At 40.2% G+C, this 23,874-nt stretch overlaps 1 protein-coding gene across 3 annotated transcripts in view; it reads left to right on the top strand.

Annotated features, from left to right (window-relative positions):
* The window catches only part of LOC122808646, a 411,096-nt gene extending 387,543 nt beyond the window's left edge, over nucleotides 1–23,553 (top strand). For all 3 annotated transcript variants that reach the window (XM_044079616.1, XM_044079615.1, XM_044079614.1), the window contains 3 exons: nucleotides 10,254–10,387; nucleotides 17,896–17,963; nucleotides 23,018–23,553. In XM_044079616.1, coding sequence (XP_043935551.1) covers nucleotides 10,254–10,387; nucleotides 17,896–17,963; nucleotides 23,018–23,045 — 230 coding nt within the window. In that variant the 3' untranslated portion in view covers nucleotides 23,046–23,553. The remainder of the gene's footprint in view (nucleotides 1–10,253; nucleotides 10,388–17,895; nucleotides 17,964–23,017) is intronic.
* Nucleotides 23,554–23,874: the final 321 nt, after the last annotated feature.

Here is a 23,874-nt window from a genome sequence, read left to right as displayed (position 1 = left end):
ATATACGGATATCTATATATATATATATATATATATATATATATATATATATATATATATATATATATATATATATATATATATATATATAGATATAGATATATATATAATTACAAGCTGGATAATCGAAATGTCAATTTGAACAATCCTGGAAGCAAAACACCAAATGCTATTGGAGATGGCAATAGTGAATGTGAAAACGTGCCTCTTGATAGTGCTTAATCATAGATCTGGAGCAGTAGATAGATTCGGGATTTGATGTATTTGCATAAATGTAAGTGCTCGGCATTCTGAGAGATATATATATATATATATATATATATATATATATATATATATATATATATATATATATATATATATATATTTATATATATTTATATATATATATATATATATATATATATATATATATATATATACGGATCTACTTAATTTGCCCTAAATTCTGATTGACCAACACCCATTTTCTCGACCCCATTTGACCGAAAATTTATTTGACCGACAAGTATTATTGCAAGTAAATGGGATATGCCCCCTTCCCCACTGTAGTGCAACCCTGGAGTTAGAATATATAGTTAGGGGGGGTGTGGGAGGCACATTAAAGCAAAACTAAACAATATAATATGAAATTAAGTGGAGGACTTCGCCCCCCACAGCCCCCATTGTGGGGGGCTGTGCCCCCCACACCCTCCCAACTATATATTCTAACTCCAGTGTTATACTACAGTGGGGTAGGGGGCATATCCCATATACTTGCCAATAATACTTGTCGGTTTAATGAAATGTCGGTCAAATGAAATTTCGGTCATTTGGTGTCGGGCAAATGGGTGTCGGTCAATCGATGTTAGGACAAATGAAGTAGATCCATATATATATATATATATATATATATATATATATGTGTGTGTGTGTGTGTGTGTGTGTGTGTGTGTGTGTGTGTGTGTGTGTGTGTGTGTGTGTGTACACTCACACACACACACACACACACACACACACACACAATAATGTGTAATTAAATAGATCCCTTTTTACATACAGACATAAATATATATATATATATATATATATATATATATATATATATATATATATATATATATATACATTTATTTGACATAATTATGCCTATAAACATATATATTTATGCATATTGTTACATATTCAGTATCCTGGGTGGCCACGGGGGTGCAGCGGTTAGCGTTGCCACCTCACAGCAAGAGGTTCTCTGGTTCGATTCTCAGCCGGGGTGCTTTCTGTGCAGAGTCTGCATGTCCTCCCTGTGGTCGCATGGGTTTCCTCTGGGTGCTCTGGTTTCCTCCCACATCCCAAAGACATGCAGTAGGTGGATTGGACACTCTAAATTGGCTCTAGGTGTGAGTGCATGCATGTGTGTGCCTTCTGTGGAAGGTTGGGCGCCAGGCTGGCAACTCAACACCGTAAAACTCCACTGCCAATCATGAGCGGACAGATGATCCACTGTGGCGACCCCTAACCGGGAAAAGCCAAAAGAAGAAGAAGAAGAAGTTACATATTCAGTATCCTCCAGTTTAAAAAAACAAGAAAAGTACTTGCTACAGAACTCTAAGCTTAGCTGGTCTTTCCACCGTACTCTGGTGATCTTATACATGTGTGTCTGTTCTACTGCCCACAGTGGGGAATCTTGTCTACTGCCCACAGTGGGGAATCTTGTCAGGAAGGGCATGTTTTCTCCCAACTCCTGCCAGATATCCACCTTTTTCCATTCTGAGCCAACAGTTGCCTACTGCAACTTCTGCAGGTACAACTCCTGCAGCAGATTGAAGAGGATCATGGTCTCTTTATTGGACCAGTTTGAGGCGATGTTGGAATGTAACAGATGCCATGTTCAGAAGAGTCAGTACAAGTGTGAATTATATAAGTCGGGGGATAAGTGGATGTGACATTGCCATGCTTAACCCATACACCTATGGAAGTGAGAGCAGTGTGAAGGTTGTTTATTAACTGGACTGCAGCAGTCAAATGAACAGCCACTTTCCTTTCAGTACTATTGTTTCATTTGTTATGTGAAAGAAAAAATTTCTGCAGTACAATACCTGGACATTTTGCTGCCTTTACTTTCTTTGGAGTGGAGGGAGGGCATTTCTGTGCAAGTACAGCCATATAATATGCTTTAATAATTTATTTTTTTTTTTTGGATCACAACACTTGTGTTAGCATGGGGTGAAGGTTTGTAATGCATGCTCTGTTCCATTGTATCTGGCATTCATCAGACCTACCATTGAGTACAATGCCCCCTTTGGTATATACCTGACCAGGCATTTGCAATAGTTGGAAAGTCCACAGAGGTTCTTCACTAAAAGAATACAGGTGATCAGTGAGATGGCATGTGCAGACCACCTCATGGTCCTATCCCTGTGTCCTGTCTCCTAAAGGCTGTTGAGGGGAGAACTATACCTGGCATACAAGGCACTGTCAGACCCAACTTTGATGGACCTCATGTATACCTGCAAAACAAACTGCACCAGAATCACCTGCTCTAAAGACTTATACCTTGCCTGTGATAAAAATAAGACCTGCTGGAGAGACAGGTATGTATCCCAAAAACTGCCCTTCTCTGGAACAGGCTCCCCATCCATGTGAAGCAGAGTTCCTTCCTAACCTAATTCAGATGTAACTTAGACAATTTGATGTGGAACAGGGACTTCATCTCTGGTTTGGCATATGTGTCTCTAATGAACATAGGCATGCTGTAAATGGTTCATCTCCCAGGCCCATGCTTGTAAATTTTTCATCTTTGAAGCCCCTGTTTACACTTACCAAGGGTACCAGAACTTGTCAGAGATTTGAGATGCATGGCTGGGCTTAAAAAGGCACAGTGGTCGTTAGCCTAGTGCACATGTATGTACCTGTGAGAGTTCTTCTCCACCCCTGTTACAAATTAATAACTTCATATGCAGAGAATATTAAAATGTGTCCCAAATATCTCATTCGCAACACTTCTCTTCATGCCTTTACCATTAACCAAACAGCTTAGAGTGGACAGTTAGGCATCAGAGAGGAGGTATGCTGCCACTAAATAAAACTCATTAAGCAAGGCATTAATTCTCTTTAAAAAAAAATTAAATAATAAAATATCTAATGTACACTGACTGTAGACCATGCACCACACAGAGCCCACAGATAACACTGCATGCATCATGTATTATCTATGTAATATTTTACTACCTGAATGTCATGGCCCTTAGTAGTGGACTAGTTGCTGCCTCTTTACCTATGTGGTCATGTACCATGCATGAGCCTGCCACATGGGGCTGGTCACCATCACTGTCATCACTGGTGGAATGACCAATAGCAGGACCTGCACTGCCATTATGGGCAATTGACCACCAGACTGATATGAGACCATATTGTGTAGAATGCAACACACGGTAAATATCCTGCTTGCAGTAACAGGGTCATACTTAAGGACACACCCCCCAGACTCATCCAGGCAATGAAAATGGCTTTCAGCAGACCAGTCACTCATTCAATGACAATCTATATCTTGGACAGGGTGGTGTTGAAACACTCCTCAGAAGATTCTCTGGGGTTATGGATTGGTGACATCAAGTGAGCAGCCTGTGTCACTGGAAAATGAAAAAAGGGGGAGACTTAAAAAAAAAGGTGGGTTATTAATAAAAATGTAATTTTAAAACTATACCTACAGAAATTACCATAAATAGGAAAACTTTGCACTCAGCTACAAGGTGACCTTGGGGTATCCTGCCATACAGGAAGAAGTGGTGTGCCAGATGTCAAGATTCTGGGCCAACAAACTATTGATGCACCCCCATGCATCACACACTACTTTGTAGCTGATGGAATTCTAGCCCTTTCTGGTCTAGTTGTGCTCTTCCTCGTGGTCCAGATGGGATCCTAATGGCAACATGGGTACAATCTATTGCACTAAGCACCTCAAGCCAACATAACGTCCCATAGAAGGCACTCATGGTTATGGCTCAGTCCTGAGGCAACACAGGCAGATAAATATACTGACACACACAAGTCAAAAGTATGTTGAGGAAATGCTGAAATATCCTTGAGGAAGAAACTTGAGCCCTTGCATCCCTCCTGTCCTCTTCGGTGAGCCATGCAAACTCAACTAAAGCTCTTACAATATTCCTGTCAACTCTGAATTGAACAAGAATTTCTTGGTCAGCAAATGAGTCAGACTTTGCCTATATCCATGCCCTCTTATCCTGTGAATTCCAATGGGTGCCTGTGGTTTTGACATGGATGAGACAAGCAGCTCACAATATGAAATAGCCAGGCTGGCAGCTACAGCAAGCATCTTTACCAATTGCAAAATAGATAGAAAAGCATAACATTGTCTTTTATAAGGCATCTTTGCACTGTGGAGAGGCACATTAAAAACTGATTATAAATCACAAACAGGCATGAAAAGAGCTAATTATACAGGACCACTGCACAAATTTGATACATTCTTCATTTGCATCTTATTATTGTCTCATTTGCATATGTGTGTCGCAAGCTGACTAAAGTGGGTGTGTTTAAGCCCAGCCGCCCATTATGAATCATGCAGAAGATGTGTGTAGGTGCATCCAAAGCAAATTCCTACTACTTTTAAACTCAATAACTGTGAATATTACTCAATGTTCTTTGATAGCCCTTGGGCAAAAATTCTGTCTAAAAACATATAAATTTATGAGTGTCTTTCACTCATGGGATAATGTCAAATTCTCTTACATTTAACACATTTTTTGCATGATCAGTTTTATAATTGAGCAAGTTAACTAGATTACTCATGGCTTCTTGAATCCACTGTTGAAGATTTGGTTGCACTTGAACAACTTTTGTCTGTAGATCCAACAAAGAGATCTGCACCTTTGACTTGCAATATCATTTTTTTTTCCTTAGAGTAATCCTTTAGTGTTTATACAACCAATTCCTTACGTATGATCTTGCTCTGTGATTTTATGGCAGCCATTGTGCTTTTTTTAACATCTGAAATATTGAAGCCTTCTCATGCTTTGCCATCTTAAGGATGTCCGCTCTTATTTTTTATGTTTTTACACCTTGTTAGGAGGGGGTTTACATGCATGCCATGTGTGAAGTGTCCTGCATTCTGCAATGTGACCACTGGGGCTACAACCCTTCTTTCTTTCCGGATCAGACCTTTTCCTTTGATTCTTCCCCTAACATAGTCTTCCTGTTTTATCTTGCCTATCACTCTTATAAGCTAAGCACCCTGCTATACTGCTATAGTTATGACACAGTCATGTTCTGTGTGTATTACATTTATTACTGAAACAGTATCAGCACATTGTTGTTCCAATTAAGTCACCAATTAATGACATCATTTTCTTAGATCTATGGACAGAAGAACTCTGTGTCAAAGGGAGATACAGCCAACACAGCTATCTGGAATTTTGTAAATAATTATGTCATTTGTGAATATCAACATGATGTATACAAGATACTTGTGTTACAACTGTATTAGAGCTGTATGTCATGTGTATCAAGCTGTTTTTTTACAGACATGTTGAAAAAGGTTTTTGCAAAGTGCTTGAAATGTATCCACAATGTGCCCTACTGGAATAGATCAGAAATGTACGTGCACTATTGTAACTTTTTAAATGTATAGAAACTGGAATACAGGAGGTTAACTTCAGAAAAAATAGCTGAAATTAATTACTTTATGGCACCAAGAAGACACAAAGTCTGTGGTGAGATGCTTTCTGTATTGTCTTGAAAGTGTTTTATTGTTTTATGACTTCCAGCCTTTGCTAAAGATCTGAGGAAAAGCCGTACTCTATGTATTCTTACAAGTAGATGCTAAATGCTACCAGCTGCCATCAATGGTTCTTTGGGGCTTGGGATAGAGTCAGATGACAGGACATTATGTGATTTTGCAAGCTATCCCAGCAGTAATATTTGAGATATTAATTTATGAAGTCTCTGAGAGATGCAACATTTTGTATTCTGTCTTGGACCTGGCAACAACAAAGACCCATTTACCACATATCTGCCTTGCTCTTAAGTACATTAACTAGAGTATAGTAATTTTCTTAGATACAGTCAGGAATATAGCAAAGCTTAGTTTAGATGTTGTTCTTTATTTATCTGAGATTGTCCTGCAATGTTGTTTTAAATATTTCCTGTGATTTTGAACTCTGATGTCACTGTAAATATATATTTAGTATTATCTTGTTCTTTTATTATTTATTATTAAATATATTTAAACATTTCACTGTGGCTGATCTTTGTAGAGATATTTAAGTTCTGAGAGAACTTGCATATTTATTTGGTGACACTGTGGGCCACTCCTAATAGCCTTATTTTTGGTCAAAATGCTCTTTGTATTAATAGTAACATCACACAGTAAGATTTGGCACCCTTTGTTAAGGGTCTTAAAGTAGCTGATAAGGAGTTGGCTGCTGGCAGTGATAACTACCTTATTGTCTGGGCAAAAGAGGCTTTAGCTAGTAAACCTGTGCCAGCCTTTCCCCGTGTGTGTGTGTGTGTGTGTGTGTGTGTGTGTGTGTGTGTGTGTGTGTGTGTGTGTGTGTGTGTGTGTGTGTGTAAATCAAACCTCAAAGAGTGTATGTGTCAGCTACTTGGGCAGAGACATGAAGCACTGGTTGGACAGAGAGGGTACTGGAGCTCTTGGCTTGACTACTCAGCTGAGATCTCAACTCTATAGCTATGCCAGTGGGGAGTCTTATTGGGGATCTGGAGAAAAAAGGAGAAACCAGCCCCAGACTGCTGGCTGAGGTCTCTGCATGTTGTTAAGGGAAATTGCACTTGATACACAGAGAGCTGTATCTGGAAATACTGTGTGTATACCTGTTATCCTCTCAGTGAACGTCTCCCACTGCTGCCAGTGGTGAGGACTGAGGTTCCTTGATTACTGGTCCAGTGGAGGGTCATCACACACTCCAAAAAGAGTTTTTTATTTTGTATAGCACATTTTTAAGCTTTTAATTTCTACATTAACATTCTTTCTTCCAATTTATTACTGATCTTCTCCCCGCATTTTCCTTCCAGTTTGCTAATTGTTTCACACAAGAAATTGTCACTGGTATACTAGTTTTGATGTACCTCCATTTTTCTCCCACACCACCCTTATGCCCCTTTGCTAGAGCATTTGTAATGGTTCATAGGTGTGTACTAGGCGAATGGCCCTGGAGCCTTTACAAGGCTAGCCCAAAAAAATTGCCCAGGCACCGTGCCACCCGATGTTAGTTCACAGTCCCCCTATCCAGTAGGGCAACTGGAATGATCCCTGGAGTGAACTTTCTGTAACCCATCCACTCGTCAAGATTTCTCTTGAAGAGGGGCAGTGAGGTGTTCTGCTTGATATGAATGGGAAGCTTATTCCAGAGTATGAGCAGTCTATGGGAGAGGAACCTGTCCCTTTACCATGTTCTGTTAATTGTGGTAATGAGGTTATGATCTCTGGAGCATGTGGCAAGGGGGGATTGGGCTGGGTCAGACATAGCTTTGTAAGTTAAGCAAAGATCACCTCTAAGTAGGTGATAAGAGACTGAGAACAGATGAAGTTTCATGTGTCTGTCCATGTAGGACATGTGTTTAAGGCCTAGGATCCTTAGGATCCTTTTTCTGACATACTTCTGTGGCCTCTCCAGCTGCTGTAGGTGTCTGGTCAGGTACATGCCAAATGGGGCATCATATTCGATGATTGGTCTAATGAGGGGTGAGTAGAGAGGGATGATGATCTCTTTCTTCCTGGATGTGAAACCTTTGATTATAAGATGTGCCACATAGAAGGACTTTCTGACCACAGTGGCAATGTGGTGGTCGAATGTGAGAGTGGCTGTCAACCTGGGTGCCCAGATTTCTTATGGCCCCTTTAGTGTTCAGTGGGCTCCCATCAACATGGTAATTTATAGGAACTGAGTTTTTTTTCCATAGGGAATAATAACACATTTTTTAGCATTAAGTTTCAGGCCATGGTTCCGACACCAGTCATTGGTCTCAGAGAGGCCCTTTTGTAGGATGTCTGCATCACTTGAGGAGTTGATAATGACTCCTAACTTGCAGTCATCAGTGAACTTGGTCAGCCAGAATCCTTCTGTGTTCACCTAGACTTCTGAAAAGTAGATGCCAAACAAGAGAGGGCCCAAGACCAAGCCCTGTGGGATTCCACTCGTGACTGGTCGACAGTCTGACTTGTAATCCATAACTTTCACTCTGTGAGTCCTATATGTGAGCTAATTTGCAACCCACCTAGTGATGTAAGGATTGATGCCTAGTTTGGTGAGTTTTATCAATGATACCTGAGTGGGGAATGGTATCAAAGGCCTTGGCCAGGTCAAGGTAGGCTGTATGTACTGCCTTACACTCATTCACAGCCTTGGTGACTGCCTCAAAGAAGTCAACCAGGTTCAGCAGGCAGGATCTCCCCTTGACAAAGCCAAACTGTGTGGGGTCAAGAGTTTGGAGATTTCCTATATCTTTGTTAAGAAGGTCCATGATGATGCGCTCCATAGCTTTGCATACCAGACTCGTCAGGCAAATGAGGTGATAGTTCCCAGGGTCTGTAGTTGCTCCTTCTTTATGGAGTGGGATGACTATAACAGTGCGCCATTCATTAGGGACATAGCCTGAGGTAAGGTTGTCATGGTTGTCTTACATTTTAATGGTGTCTGATGAAGTTGTTTAACGAAAGCGTTCACGTTTTATTTGTTTTTCTTGTGGATTTTTATCATTAAATACACCTTTGGTTTATCATCACCTGAGTGGTTTGTGCCTGTAAAACTCTGCCTGCCAGCATTTTTATTCATTGAGGTAAGGCTGTGATTGAACAGGGCACACAGATGTGGTGCCAGTTCATTTTGTAGCTCATGTAGGATGCAGCCAGGGATATTATCAGGTCCCATAGACACTGTATTCTTGGCTTTGGACAATGCAGCTTTTACCTGTGCTGCAGAAATGGTGGCTATCAGGCTTTCTTCTGGTATTGTGATAGGGCCCTTGGGGGGTGCGAGGGACAAGGTTTGCACTGAATCTGTCTGTATGTTGACTATATCTGTTAGCTCAGTATAGGAGGTGCCATTGTGCAATAACTCAGAGCAAATCTGGGTATTGCCTTTGAGGTTTTTGATATAGCTATAGAAAGCTTTGTGGTTGTTGTTGGTGTCAGCCGCAATTCTGTCTTCATGGCTGGCTTTAGAGGATTTGATAAGGGATCTCAGCTTTTTGTTGAGACTGATAAGGGAGGTTTTCTAGTCTTGTGACTTCATTTTTTTCTGCAACAGTTTCTTCCTTCTGTTATAGAGTTTATTGATGGCTGGCGACTACCAGATTGGCTTCCTTTTTTGGAGATTATCTTAGTTCTATTTGGTAAGGCAAGGTCCATGCATTTGTACACATGCTCATGCAGTTTATTGGTGCATGATTTGGCAGTCATGCAGCTATTTTCCACTGGCATGGGTGCCAAGAAGTTAGCCACCTCTGTTTTTAGGAGCCCAATGTCGGCTTTATAGAAGTTTTTCAGGGTGGTTGCCTTAGTGGGGGGTGTAGGTGAGATGGAGATTCTGTAATTTACTTCTTGTTTTCTGGAGAGAGGCCAGGATTCTCTGTTGGTTTTCTATGTCATTTTCATTAGCCATGGTTAAGTCGCAATAGCATATACATATGTATATATGTGTGTGTAAATTCCTAAGTAAACAAGCACACAAACTGAGAAAGAATTAAATGCCTTCTGTGGGACTTGAATGCATCTCCAGCTGCACCACTGAAGCAACTACAGAGCAACATTCCTCATCGATACCTTTACTTCTCTCATTGTCAAACCACAGCGATGCTCAATTGTTAACTCTTTACATATACACAAATGAAATAAGTATGCAGACTGAAAAGGAATTAAGTGCCTCACCTGGGGCTTGAACCCAGGCCCTCTATAATTTCTTTGTATTTACTTCCTGTTTTGCTTTATCACTAAAATGAGAAAAAAATGGAATGATCCTCATCTACTTGACTTTTGCTTTATCTGTGAGACAAGGGCCAGGCAGGAGTGTCTGCAGGAAAATGGTCCATGGTGGACTGTTTTATATATAAAATTAAGCTAATATAGAAGGAATCAGTCTATTTGGCATGTGCACATGAAGTGAGTTGGAGTGTCCTCTGACTGGTGTGTGGCGATTTGAAAAAACAGACCATGGAGATGCTGACAATTAGGCAGTCATGCGGTAATCAGAAGAGGCACGCAAGCAATGGTGAATGAAAGTGCACATTTTGTTTTACAGAGCCAAAGGAGGACAACAGTTTCCTTGGTGGGATTCCACAGTGGGTTTTCTTCACGGCTGGGAGTCTAGTTTTACTGATTCTCTTTATTATAGGCTGTATCTTGTTCTGCACTTCTACAAACAACCGCAGACAGGTCAGTGTCATTTCTTATGTTATCTGAAACACTAAGACTGTGTCAATGATAAGAAAAAATATATGTCTTAAAACTATGGCTAGTCCTGAATGATTTGGGGATTTATTTTATGTTTACATGTGTCAACCAGGTAAGTGAGCTGGTAATTTGACCTTTTTTCAGTCACAATCTGAGCTAAATGGAAAAGACCTAATAAAAAATGTAACATGCTCACAGCACATATAATCAAGTGTTTTTTCTTCTGTTTTGCCAGTAAAGCACCATATTAGTCTTATACTATTTAAAAATGTACATTACATCAGAAATAATGCAGGTTTAGAAGGAGGGATTGAGTATAGGCCAATTTGTTTTCGATTTGAAATTGTAAACCATTTTCAGATGCTGATTCCAGTCTTCACAGTCCCACCCACCCATTTGTTCCACTTAGACTATCTGTTCATATTGAATGAAATGCAATATAATATCACCAGTTATGTGTTTAGCACTTCCCCTCCCCCGCATCCTCATTACGAAATGGCAGATATCACAAGTTACAGCCCAGACTTTAGCACAGCCGCCCTTCCTAACTGCAGCATGCCAAATGTACAAATCCATACTGCCTATAAGACACATGGATGGTACAAGTGCATTAACAGCACCGTCATTTGGGCAGCAAAGAAATATGACAACACTAATTACATCTTCCTTAACACCACATACAAGGATGACCACAAAACCAAAACCGCTGAAGGAAAAACATGGGTGGGTATGGAGAAAATTTATAGCACTACAGACTCAAGTGGTGATTTGCAAACCCTACATATTTTGCTTAGCTAAATATTGTAATTTTCTTTTTTTAAATATACTTTGAGACATTCATTAATTTACAGTGTAGTAGAGGGGGAAAGTAATGCAGGCATTTGTATGATATATTACACCCACTACCTTTGCTATAGGTGCAGAAAGAATATAAACACTCCCAATGCCTCTGGTTCTGTTTAAGTATTTTGGTCACAGATAACCCATAACTAACCCATTCAGCCAACCTATAGCTTCAGTAACCAATTCTGATATCATATGATCAAACTCAGGAAATGTCATTCACTGACTAAATAACTGTTGTTTTGCTCCCTGCCACCATATCTCACTGTCTGTGATCACAAGGATTAATTCAGCTACTACTTTACTTCAATCGCACTTCTCCCACTGAGGGTTTAAATTCAGAAGGCAAACCTTGGCAGACAGAATATTCTTTCTAACTAGCTGCACTAGCATAGAGTGTTAAACCTCTATCTACAACCAAGATGACCTGACTTTGTAGCTCATGCACCTCCTGACTGCAATCCTTAGTGATTTACAGGAAAATCAAATTTTTTATGAGGGACAGGGCAAAACTATGAGGCAAAATCAAGGACAGTTAAAGGGTATCCTACCCATGGCTTGTAACCATCGTTAAAAATGGTGATGTAGATTGAGCAGTAAACTGAGAGCTTGGTCTGGGAACTCAGCTTTGGCCAATCACCAGAGAATGGTTAACGACCCACAAAACTGTGGTCACTGAGCTTAAGCCTCTTGTCCATCAAAAGGTGCCCATGGACATTACATACAAACATTAAACTCCTCCACTAAGGGCAGCTTTCTCCACCTGAAGCCATCAGTCCACATGTTCCACAAGGTTACCACTATTTTGAATCTGGAAATGCCACTTCTCATTTCAGACTGAATTGTGACAGAGAGAGAGAGAGAGTGAGTGTGTGTGTGTGTGTGTGTGTGTGTGTGTGTGTGTGTGTGTGTGTGTGTGTGTGTGTGTGTGTGTGTGTGTGTGTGCGCGCGTGTGCATGCACATGCATGTCTGTGTCTGTTGAGTGTCTGTGCACATGTTTGTGCTGTGGGAATGTCTGTGTGTGTGTGTGTGTGTGTGTGTGTGTGTGTGTGTGTGTGTGTGTGTGTGTGTGTGTGTGTGTGTGTGTGTGTGTGTGTGTGCGTGCGTGTGTGTGTGTGTGTGTGTGTGTGTGTGTGTGTGTGTGTGTGTGTGTGTGTGTGTGTGTGTGTGTGTGTGAAGCATACAGATCAGATGAGGTGAAAAGAGCATCAGCTACAAACAAAATGTTAGGTTGAGGTCAAACAGACATCATCTGCAAGCAAAGAAGGCTGATGTAGTCAAACGGACATCTACTCCAAAGATTGACCTGTAGGTCCCCAGAGTTAACATCCTCACATTTTTAGCTGAATCTTGATATTCTGTCTAATTAAAATAAACAATGATTATAGTGACAAGATGCATCATTGTCCAAGTCTTGCACCTGTATTGCACCTGCCTTGAACAAATTCAATTGAATTAAAAGAATGTGGAAAGAACTGTCATTGCATATATACTGAAACCAGTCACCAAAAAAGCAATGACTCAAATAACATATACTTTCAGAAGACCTCCCACAGCACATCCAGGGCATGTGGTCATAATCCTTTTCCAGGTTCTCAAAACAACTGTAGACTGAATTAAAAAACACCCACAATCCATTGCACAGCTGCTCAAGGCTAAACAGCTGCTCTGACATTACACATCTTATGCAAAATGCACATCATTCTTTCTAAATGCAAGGTTTGATTGCAGTCTGAAATGTTCCCTCCAGCATTCTAGCACAGGCTTCTCCAGGGATAATGATAAGTGTAACCCTTTATCCCTTCCCCCAAAAGTGAGAACACATTCTCTGATCCTGTTTCTTGGAAATGATGCAGGTAAAATTAGCTATGATCTGTGGAAGTGCTTACTGGAATGAAATTGCTCATCAGAATTAATAAATACTTCTGTGTTCTAAAAGTGGAAGCAATGACTAGATGCAAATAAAATATCTGAAGGGATTTTTTAACTCTGTGGTATATTTTTTTACATCATAGCTGATTTTAGTTCTTGTGATGTTCTCACATTGGGCCAGTAATCAAGGAGCCTGAATCCTCACCACTGACACTGGAGAGAGACATATACTTGGAATACAAAGGATGGTTTCAGTATTTCCAGATGCAGACTTATTTGCATCAAGCTCAATTTCCCTTAAGACCATACAGGACACACACTCAGCCCGGGGTTTGGGTGTCTCTATCTGTCTCTCCCCAGTTCCCAATAATGCTCCCCACTGGCATTGTGAAACCAATGCTTTGTGTCCCTGCCCCAAGTAGCTGACACACACACACACACACAGACACACACACACACACACACACACACACACACACACACACACACACACACACACACAAACACACCTGAGAAAGGATGGCACAGATTACATGCTCTACCAACATTGCCCAGTCAGTTACTATAAGGCTTTTAAAAGGGTATCCAATGATGCTGAGTAAAGTTAATATGAATACAAATGGTAATGCTGACCAAACAGCAAGGCTTTCAGGTGTGGTCAGACTTATCACCAAATAAATATGTGCAAATACTCTCAAAGCTTAAATATTTTCTAAAAAGGACCAGACACAATGAAAAGTTTAAATATATTTAATGACAAATAAAAGAACAAGAAAATAGCAAATATATATTTACAGCAAACCATAGAGTTCAAAATACAGGTAATATTGAAAATAACATTGATGGACAGACTCATACAAATAAAGAAATACAATCTCTAAACTAAGCTTCACTATATTCTGACTGAATCTAGGAGAATTGCTATTCCCTAATAACTTACTTAATGGACCAAGTCGCAATGAAATACGTGAGCAGTCTTTCTAATCAGGTTCCCCAAAACAGAATACTCAATACTCAGAGATTTCTCCCTGTAAAATATAATATCCAAGATGGCTTACAGAATTACCTCATCTGGTCACCTGACTCTAGGTTTTCACAGTATCTCTTTTGAAGCTGAGACAGGAATTTAGCATAGATGGCTACAATACTCATCTAAACGTTTATGGCAGTGCCTGGAGCTTCCCCTTTTTTACTAAACTAATGAACAAAGGCTTCTTCCAGACCCACTGTTTCTGGTCCTGTTCAGCATTGTGGGTGCTTCTTTAATCGTTTGACAGTTCATTTACATTTTTCTTAAAGTAAGCTAGCTGGTTAACCTCTGCTGCCCCAGTATCAGCTAATAAAACATATACGTTTAATTTAGTTATAATAATACGTTTACATTTCTTTTCATTCCAGCAGGGTGCACTGTTGATACATTTTGACACAAGCAAACCTCACAAATGCATTTTCAGCACAAGTGTCTGTACAAATCAGTTTGATATATAAATAACATATAATTATTTGGAAAATTCCAGCTAGCTGTGCTGGCACAAGTCATACAGCCACTGCCCTACTTCTCCTTCCATGGCTGGCATTATCTCCTATCATCACAGTTCTCTCCTTTGTTTATATTATCAAGATCTGCCTGGAAGAAAGGCATAACCTTGATATAGCTCAAAGGTTATACAGAAAGCACTTTTTGTTTAGATAGTCTTTCTTGGAAATGGAGACCATCTTCTTATTTGCAGTCCACCGCTACTGTTCTCAGCATACATTTAAAACTGACAAGCCATGTCACCTCAACCCTTTCCAGTGGGCTCATCATCTCAACCAAATATCATCTAGTCTGACCAATGCAGTGACTTCAGCTAAGGTGATAGATCATTAACCATCAGGGATTCAGGCCTTGCCTCCTGACAACAGGGTGTTTCCAACAAGTTAAGGAACTCCTCAAAATGTTCCTCTTCCTTGCTGATAATCTCCCATGTAGTGGTCAGCACTTTCACACCTCTACTTAGCACAGCATGTGAGGTATCCTTCCTTATCCTTAAGAAGCACCAGATTCTTTGTCAGAAATATTTTGAGATTAGCATATCATTTTATACATGGTCTCCCCAAATTCATTGTTTGTTCTACCTTTTTCTTCAGTGATCACTGCCAGCCTCATACTAATCACAGACTTATGCATACCTCAGAATAAGAAGCCTGACATTTTATCAGTACTTATGCATACCTCTCAGATGTCCAGAATGTTCTAGAAATTCCCTGATTTTGTCTCATATTTTCAGTATTTCCCTCATTTTTTTTATTTTCCTGGTAAAATACTAAAGATTAAAGTCAGTCAATAATGCTTACATTAGAACTTAATACTTCTTATTTTCCAGAAAATGCATGTTGCTGTAAAACCTGCCATAGTATTAATTTTTAAGTGAATTGTAGTAGTATTTAAACATTGTTCTGATTTGGTTGTTTCCCTTTTGTTTTTGGCTTTGTCCAGAATTCTGGAGCAAAGAAGGTGAGAGGCACAGTTTCATGTCATGTGTTTTAAATAAACGCCAATGGCCAAGTGAACAGTTAACCGCACAGTATAAAGTGGTTCTGTGCATACACCCTTCTTATTTATTTAATGTTTGATAATCAGAATAACAGACTGGTTGAACAGACAAACATGAAGGAATGTACCTTCTGTCCAAGCAACTGCAAGTCACGTCAAGGGCAGGTCATGCTTACTCACCCTGGTAGATTTTTTTGAGAAGGTCACCAAAGAAATGGATAAAGGCAACATGGGACACACTGCCTACTTCAACCTGGCCAAAGCTTCTGACACAGCTTCCATTCAGGCAGAGCAGAAAAGCTAAATAAACTGGGAACAAACCCTTATATCACTGTCTGGATTGTCAGCTAGCTCATAGATAGGACATAAATATAGGGGAAGTTACCTCCACAAAGAGACCAGTCACCAGTGGAGTCCCTCAGTGTTCTGTGCTGGGATCTCTCCTGTCGGGCATCTACTTTCCTGAAGTAAAAGTCAATACAAAAATGCTCTGACTGCCTAAATTTGCAGATGACTGCAAGCTAGGGGAAATTCAATGGCTTAGCCATTTTGCAGCAAGATTTGTCTCAAATAAATAACTGCTGCCAAAATCATATACTGAAACTAAATGCCAAAAAATGCATTATTGTATCCTTTGGGACATCATCTACCCCAGGGAATTACTACATTGACAATATACCCCTAAAAATTGACCAAGTTAATTGGGATTTGAGAACTTAATGTGGACAGTGAGTTAAGTTTTGACTTACCTGTGTCTATTGTTGTAAGAAAGTCCTTCTATATTGCACAGCTTATAAACAAAAGGATTGTGTCTAGATCTAGGGGTGTCATTGTCTTCCTTTGGTCAGCCCTCATTAGACCAATCATTGAACATAATGTCCTGGCATGTAGTTAACTGGACACATGCAACAACTGGAAAGCCCACAGAGATACTTTACTGAAAAGATACAAGGTCTAAACAACATGTCTTAAATGGACCAACTCAAAGCCCTCTCACTATATTCGATATCCTACAGACTGCTAAGAGGTGAGTGGTGTCTAGCATTCAAGACATCCTCTGACCCATTACTGATGGACTTACTGCACATCAACAAGTCAAATATCATCAGAAATACTCAGTCTAGGGATCCGAACCTCTTCTGCAACATCAAAAGAATGTTTTGGAGGGACAGATATATCTCCCAGAAAATATTGTTGCTGTGGAACAGACTCCCCATCCACATAAAACGAAATTCATCCTTGTCCATATTTAAGCACCACTTAGGTATATGGATGGGAAAATAAATTTTACCCCAAGGACTGCCCCCCCCTTGTACAACTAATGGACAGAGGCAGCTCCTAAATGTTTTATCCCATGCATGGGTCCCCCTCAAATTATCTATTGTGTGATCCCAGTTATTCTCATTGGGGTAATATATAATTATCAACCATGGGCTGGGTAAGACCAATCTATATCCAAGTGGAATAGGTCATTCTGAGCACAAAAAGGGAAACTGGCTAAGCTTAAAATGGCCTGTAAGGGCAGCTGGCCAAGTACCTACCTGTGAAACTATGGACCTATGAATGCATGGCTGTGAGAGCGCTGTTAAACAGTCGAACGCTTCTACAGCAATACGTGTCAGTACCAGCGCCAGTTTCTGCACATTGACACTCTTCTTAGTATCTAGTGTACCAGTACCAGCACCTACAGGTGGTGATGAGGCTGTGAAGTGCCTGTCAGTACCAGCTATGGGCTTTATAGCCTGACCTCCTTCTTGTATCGAGTGACCCTGTACCAACACTCCCATTGACAGCCACATGTAATAGCAGGGCTGTGATAAAACTGACAGAAGTAATTTTTTAAACAGTAACATTAGTATGACAGTGATGGACAGTTCTAGGGTTGTCTGAGTTCTGATAATAAAGTGTTACTACCCTATGTGTGAATGAATGCTTGGTGCTGAATTGTTTAATGTATCTCGAGAACACACAAATATATAAATGAACTTATTATTGCTTTCCAGGTTTCCCAATAAAGAAATTGCATTATTTTTTATCTGTGTACTCAGTGAATGAGAAGGGTTTAGAACAAGTAACATAAACTGTCCCTAATTAGAAGCCTGGCACTCTGAAGTATAACGGAAGATTTTTAACTAGATGTAAGCGAACAGTAAAGTTGCATTGCAGTAAACTGAAGAAAAGTATTTTATGCTGATTCTAATGTTTAATGTTTTTTTTTTCTTTTCTTCTTTTTTTTAGAGAAGAGAAAGAAGAATATCCATGATGAGACATGTCCTCGACCCACAGCGCACATGTCAGTGCCACAAGTAAGGACACGTGCTTTGTCACACTACACATTACAGCATTATTTGTTTACTTTGAGTGTAACTTTAACCGGTTCCTGCACTACAGACATCTCATACCCCTGAAAGAGGAATGTGGTTGACTTTTACTATATATCCAGTAATTGAGACACTGTCATCGGTATACAGAACACGTTTTACTCTCACTGCGCTACCATTCTTCATGTAGTGGAGTGGACCACCTTTTTCCTATGACAAGACAGACTGTAAACGTCTTCCTTATAAGAAGGCTATAGTGTGAGCATTGTATGACACAGGCTTTGCAACATATTGCCCCACCAGTGCATTCTAGCTCTGACCATTGGGGAAACCATCTCCTGGTGTAACAGTGAATGAAAGCCTCAGTTAATTTATAATGAAAGCTATACTGCCTTCACCAGCCATGGTCTGGGGACCTTTCAGTTAAGCTGAGATAAAAGCCTCTGTTCATAGGTTCATTGGTTCATAGGTTGGTACTAGGCTATCAGCCCTAGGGCCTATACAAGCCTAGCCATAACAATTCCCTGGCTATTTCTTCCCACACTATATACTTCCTGGACCCCTGTCTAGCAGGGCAACTGATGTGATCCCCGGGGTGAATTTCCTTTCTCCCAGCCAATGATCATTTTCAGGGTCAGTTGTTATGTAAGCAATGTACACTATGGCTTTCCACACATATTGCTGCATCACTGTGGAACATCATGGACACAGGGACACAGATTCTTCAAGTGTCCCCATAGATGCATTACAGGTACTTTGTACCAGAGGCTTTCCTACATCCTGTTCCACCCTGAAGGTCACTTTGTGAGGAGTGAAAGGGCTGGAACCCTTTTTTTATTTATAGGGACAAGTACAGTCTGATGAGTCTGTAGTATCTCTGGATCTCTTACAACCTGCCTCCAATGCTGTGCCCCATATAAGAGAATTCTACTCCCCCCTTAAAAATATGAGCTTTTAGTATAGGGTTGAGAGGAACCCTGCCTGCCACTGTGAAAGTTTCATTTGCCACTGCTTCAACTAATGTAAGAACTCATACCCAGATTCAGGTTACAAATGCAGGGATGAGAGCAATCTCACCCTCTTTTATGAAAGGTTTGTCTCCCACCACTTATCTGGACTAAGCAATGTCAGAACTTGTATTTAGGTCTAGGCTTTCAGGATCAGGCCAATAGGATCCCTGCTCTCTGCTGTGAGATGTCCAGCCTCCATCAGGTCCACTTATCCACAGTGCGCAGCATCATAACTCCTGAGATGCCTGGCTTCTCTCAGGTCCACTTATCCACAGTGCGCAGCATCAGAACACAAACGTGAAGATTCCAGCAGTTCTCTTCCTTGCACTAATATTCAAGATAAATTTCTCCCTCTGCCTGTACTTACAACCTCGAAGCGCATCCACTAATAAGCAACTACAATGATCTAGCCCACCTTGCCAGCCCCTACAGGTGTCCCAACAGGTATGTTGTACTACTAATAGCTGGCAATGCAGATAACTTTGATGATGTCATCAGTGTCCACTGCTTGTGGCAATGCAGATAACTTTGATGATGTCATCAGTGTCCACTGCTTGTACCTGGGCTTAGATTTTAAATCTGCCATAGCATTATGGAGCAACAAGATGAAAGCCATATTTATACTTTTAGGGGATGCTAAACTGTACCTTCATCTGAGATGAATGACATACAAAGGCTTATGCGCCCTCCACCTGTACAGTGTGCTGACAAACTCCAAAACTATCTCCCTAATTTGCCGATGCATGTGGGTGAACAGCCACTCTTACTGAGTACATATCACAACTTGGATTTATTTAACCTGTTGGTGCCTCTGAATTGCCACATGGGAAGAGGACTCCTCATCTCATCCAGGTGTTGTTCTGTGATAATTGCCACAGCTGTATTACTTGATGTCCTAAACATATGTTTCTCTGACTCACAGTATCTCTCCATTTCACAATCTGCAGAGGCATTATCAATTTAACTGCAGTGTAGCAGTATCCATTTGCTTTTTATCACCTTTATCACTGCTCTGTGAATGTTCTTGATCTGCCTGTCTGTCTGTCTGTCTGTCTGTCTATATACTTGTTAATCCATCTAGTGCAGCTTTAGGATCAGTTTGACCCTGTTGTTGCTGGTGGAGCTTGTTTTCCCTACAGTAATGCACTGCTGTGCTGACTTCACTTTATTATCCTTCTCTTTAAGTGCTTGAGATCCAAGCTCTAGTTAAGGTTGGTGTTAGTAAACTTTGTGATGCTAAAACTTAAACTAGAATTTTGGATGTTTGAGAGGCAATCAGAACTTTTTATTTATCTGTTAATAGAGTATATCCACTAAACAGAAGTTCTCTAGTGCACAAGTGAAATTTCTGTATATTATCTGGATACTACATTTCTTATTGCCAGCATTGCACCCCTGAAGTGCTTTCTTAGCATTATTGTAGGGGATGATGATGCATTTTTTGGCATTCAGCTTCAGGATGTTTCTAGCACCAATCATTTGTTTAGGTGAGACCCTCTTGGAGGGCATCCATATCACTTGGGGAATTGATGACCGCACTCAGCTTACAGTCATCTGCACACTTGGTCAGCCATAGCCCACTGGTTTTGGCTGCACCTCAGAGAAGTATATCCCAAATAGATGCCCCAAGACCGATATCTGGGGAATGTTGCTCATTACGGGTCTATTGGTTGAGGTAGCTTCCCCTATTTTGATTAGGTGGGTTCTATCAGTGAGTCACTTTGCTACCCATCTGCTAACATTTATCTATTATGCCCGAGTGGGGAATAGTGTTGAAGGCTTTGGCCAGGTCAGGGTAGGCGGCGTGCACCATCTTCCCCTTGTCCATGGCTTTGGTGATTGTCTCAAAGAAGTTGACCAGATTTAACAGACGACATCCCCTTAACAAAGCCAAACTGTGTGGGGTCGAGTGTTTGGAGGTTGCCAATGTCCCTGTTAATAAGGTCCGTGATAATCTGTTCCATGACCTTGCAGATGAGGCTAGTTAAGCTGATGGATCTATAATTTCCCAGATCAGTGGATGCTCCATCTTTGTGTAAAGGGATGACAGTGGCTGTCCTCCACTCAGCTGGGACAAAGCCAGTACTCAGGCTTTGGTTGAATAGGGTGCCTAATGGTGCTGCAAGTACATGCCTGAATTCATGTAGAATGCAGCCAGGGATTAATTATAATATATAATAATTGAATTATATCCCTTGTATAATACATCACCACTTGTTAGAGTGTGTTGTAAATGTATACCTTTGAACATTTTTCCAGTAAGCAATGAAACAAAACATATGAACCAATAATGACAAACTGCCCAGTTCATAACATTCAACTATAAAAGGCCACTCAAACTTCTGTCATTACAATCCACCAATATCAGTCAATATGCACAATCTCTGCAAAAGTAAAAGTAATTTAAATAATTCCACATTAAAGAGATCTGAAACTAATAAAGAGGTTGTTGTTAGAAAACAACTTTATTTTTCAGTGTTTCATCTACAAATTCAGTGCCTGCTGCCCTTGAAGAATAAATTGCCTATGTTACCTTAAAAAATGGTAAGCTGGTATACCGCAATAGGGAATGAGTGCAAGCTGAAAAACAGATTCATAGTTACTAGTCAGTTCATCCAAAGGAGGACATACTCAGGACTGCAGCACCCCTCCCCTTTCAAAATACAATTCTACCTCAAAGGAGTAGAACCTACAGCCCTCTACTTCAGGATACAAGCATGCTACCTGCTGTGTTACTAACACTGATTTAAACTTTTACACCACGATAGTGATACCATTTGCTAAACAAAACAGTTCCAGATTATAAACAGAATTAAGAATGAGCAGCAGTAAGCTTCTCTTCCCTTGAAGCTCACAATTCCTTGAAAAAGCACTTGAAAATACATTCCACCTGCTAACTCTAACTAGGGCATTTCACTCACACACACACACACACACACACACACACACACACACACACACACACACACACACACACACACACACACACACACACACACATACATACACACACACCATACCTTTCAAACTTTTAGCACAATAAATCTGGAGAAAGCCTGTTATAATGTTGGGGACAAAAAATTATTTTTATGAGGAACAGACTAAAAATATAAAGCAAAAAGATGTACATTCTGTGAAAATCTTTACAGTTGAGAGGTATGACATGCACATACCCCCCCTACCTCCTTAGAAATTGGATAGAACAAGGTTTGCACTAGTATGCATTTTCTGAGGATATGAAGTCTAAAACTTAAATGTCTGCCATTATTTTCTGACTTCAGTCCTCAATGATTTGCAACAAAAACACAATTTTATGAGAAACAAACCAATGGGGAAAAACCTGGATAATTGCGAGGTATGAGCCCCATCCCTTACACACACTCCTACCTCTTTCTTACACAGAAACACGCCCGCGCACACACACACACACACACACACACACACACACACACACACACACACACACACACACACACACACACACACACACACACACACACACACACACACACACACACACACACACACACACACACACACACACCTACCTTTACCTACCACCTTCTTACATACATGCATACACACCCCTATCTACCTACTTCTTATATCTACACACCCCTACCTATTTCTTACACACACACCTCTTAAACACTTAAACACACACATGCACAAACCTACCTTTCACTTATACATCCGTCTGCAGTCCAGACATCTTCTGGAATGCAAATTTTGTGTGGGCGTTGAAGATGAAGACGTAAACCATTGGTCGCACAGAAGCAGAAGCGCCTGTGTGACTGGATGCAAAGGGCGTTCTTAAAGTAGAATGTCCTTAAAAAAATGTATTTTTTTTTTAAATTAAAAGAAGATGAATCTCCCAGACAACCATTTCCAGGTGTCCTTGGACATGAGTCCAGAATAAAAGTTAGAAGCAAAGTTTGTCAGTGGGAAATTTAAACATATAAAATAGAAATGTTTTTATTTACAGTGTTAGTGTATGAATTAATGTATGCTTTCTCTTATTTTCTTTAGGATGCAATATGAACTGTACAGACCCTGAATATGGAAAACATGGATGTTCAGAAATCAAAAAGACTCTTTCCTATACTAGTATCTTGAAAGTATTTGCTACAACTGTGTGCAGGACGCCAAGTTCTTTGTGCAGTACAAAGCTCCTGATTTGGATCTCCAGAACTTCTTGTCTGCATTAATATAGTATAAATGCATATACTCCTATGAATGCAGTGTCTGTATTGCTATACGAATTATGTGTATCTGTGTTTTTGTTGCCTGACAGGAGCTACTTTCTTATTTTTGTATCACACGATCATTTGAAAGAAACAACGCATCAGAGAACGATATGTGAAAGACGGCAGTAAAACACGATAAAATGAGGATGGATATGTGTATGTACGTCACAGTATGGACTAACAGCTACAATTTTGTTATTGCTCTGGAATTTGCTTGTCCCCATGTAATATGTATTTATTAATCCTGAATCCATCCCAACTCTGGTGGTCAGATCTAATAGCATAAGTGGGAATAACAATAAAACTTTATTTACCAAACTTAGCTGTGCAGACACATGCATGCACACACACACACAATAAAACAAACAAATAAATAAATCCTCTATGGTACAAATGAAATATTGACTAAAAGAGTCATAAAAATCACGATTCAGTATACAGTAACGTTCTGAAGATTGACTTCAACTGTTAATGAAAACAAGCCAGGAGGCATCTACTGTTGGATTTGCTGTCGAAACCTTGATTACATACAGTCGGCATTTTCTATTCCTATGAGTTAGTAACTTCCCTGATGACCTACAAAGTTTCCATCATGCTGGCTCAAGTATTAAAATGAACCAGTATAACAATTCTACATCT

This window comes from Protopterus annectens, chromosome 8.part0 (assembly GCF_019279795.1).
Source record: "Protopterus annectens isolate FY-2018-M chromosome 8.part0, PAN1.0, whole genome shotgun sequence".
Lineage (NCBI taxonomy): Eukaryota > Metazoa > Chordata > Ceratodontiformes > Protopteridae > Protopterus > Protopterus annectens.
Note: the sequence above shows the minus strand (reverse complement) of the source record. Positions and strands in the feature narration are given on the sequence as shown.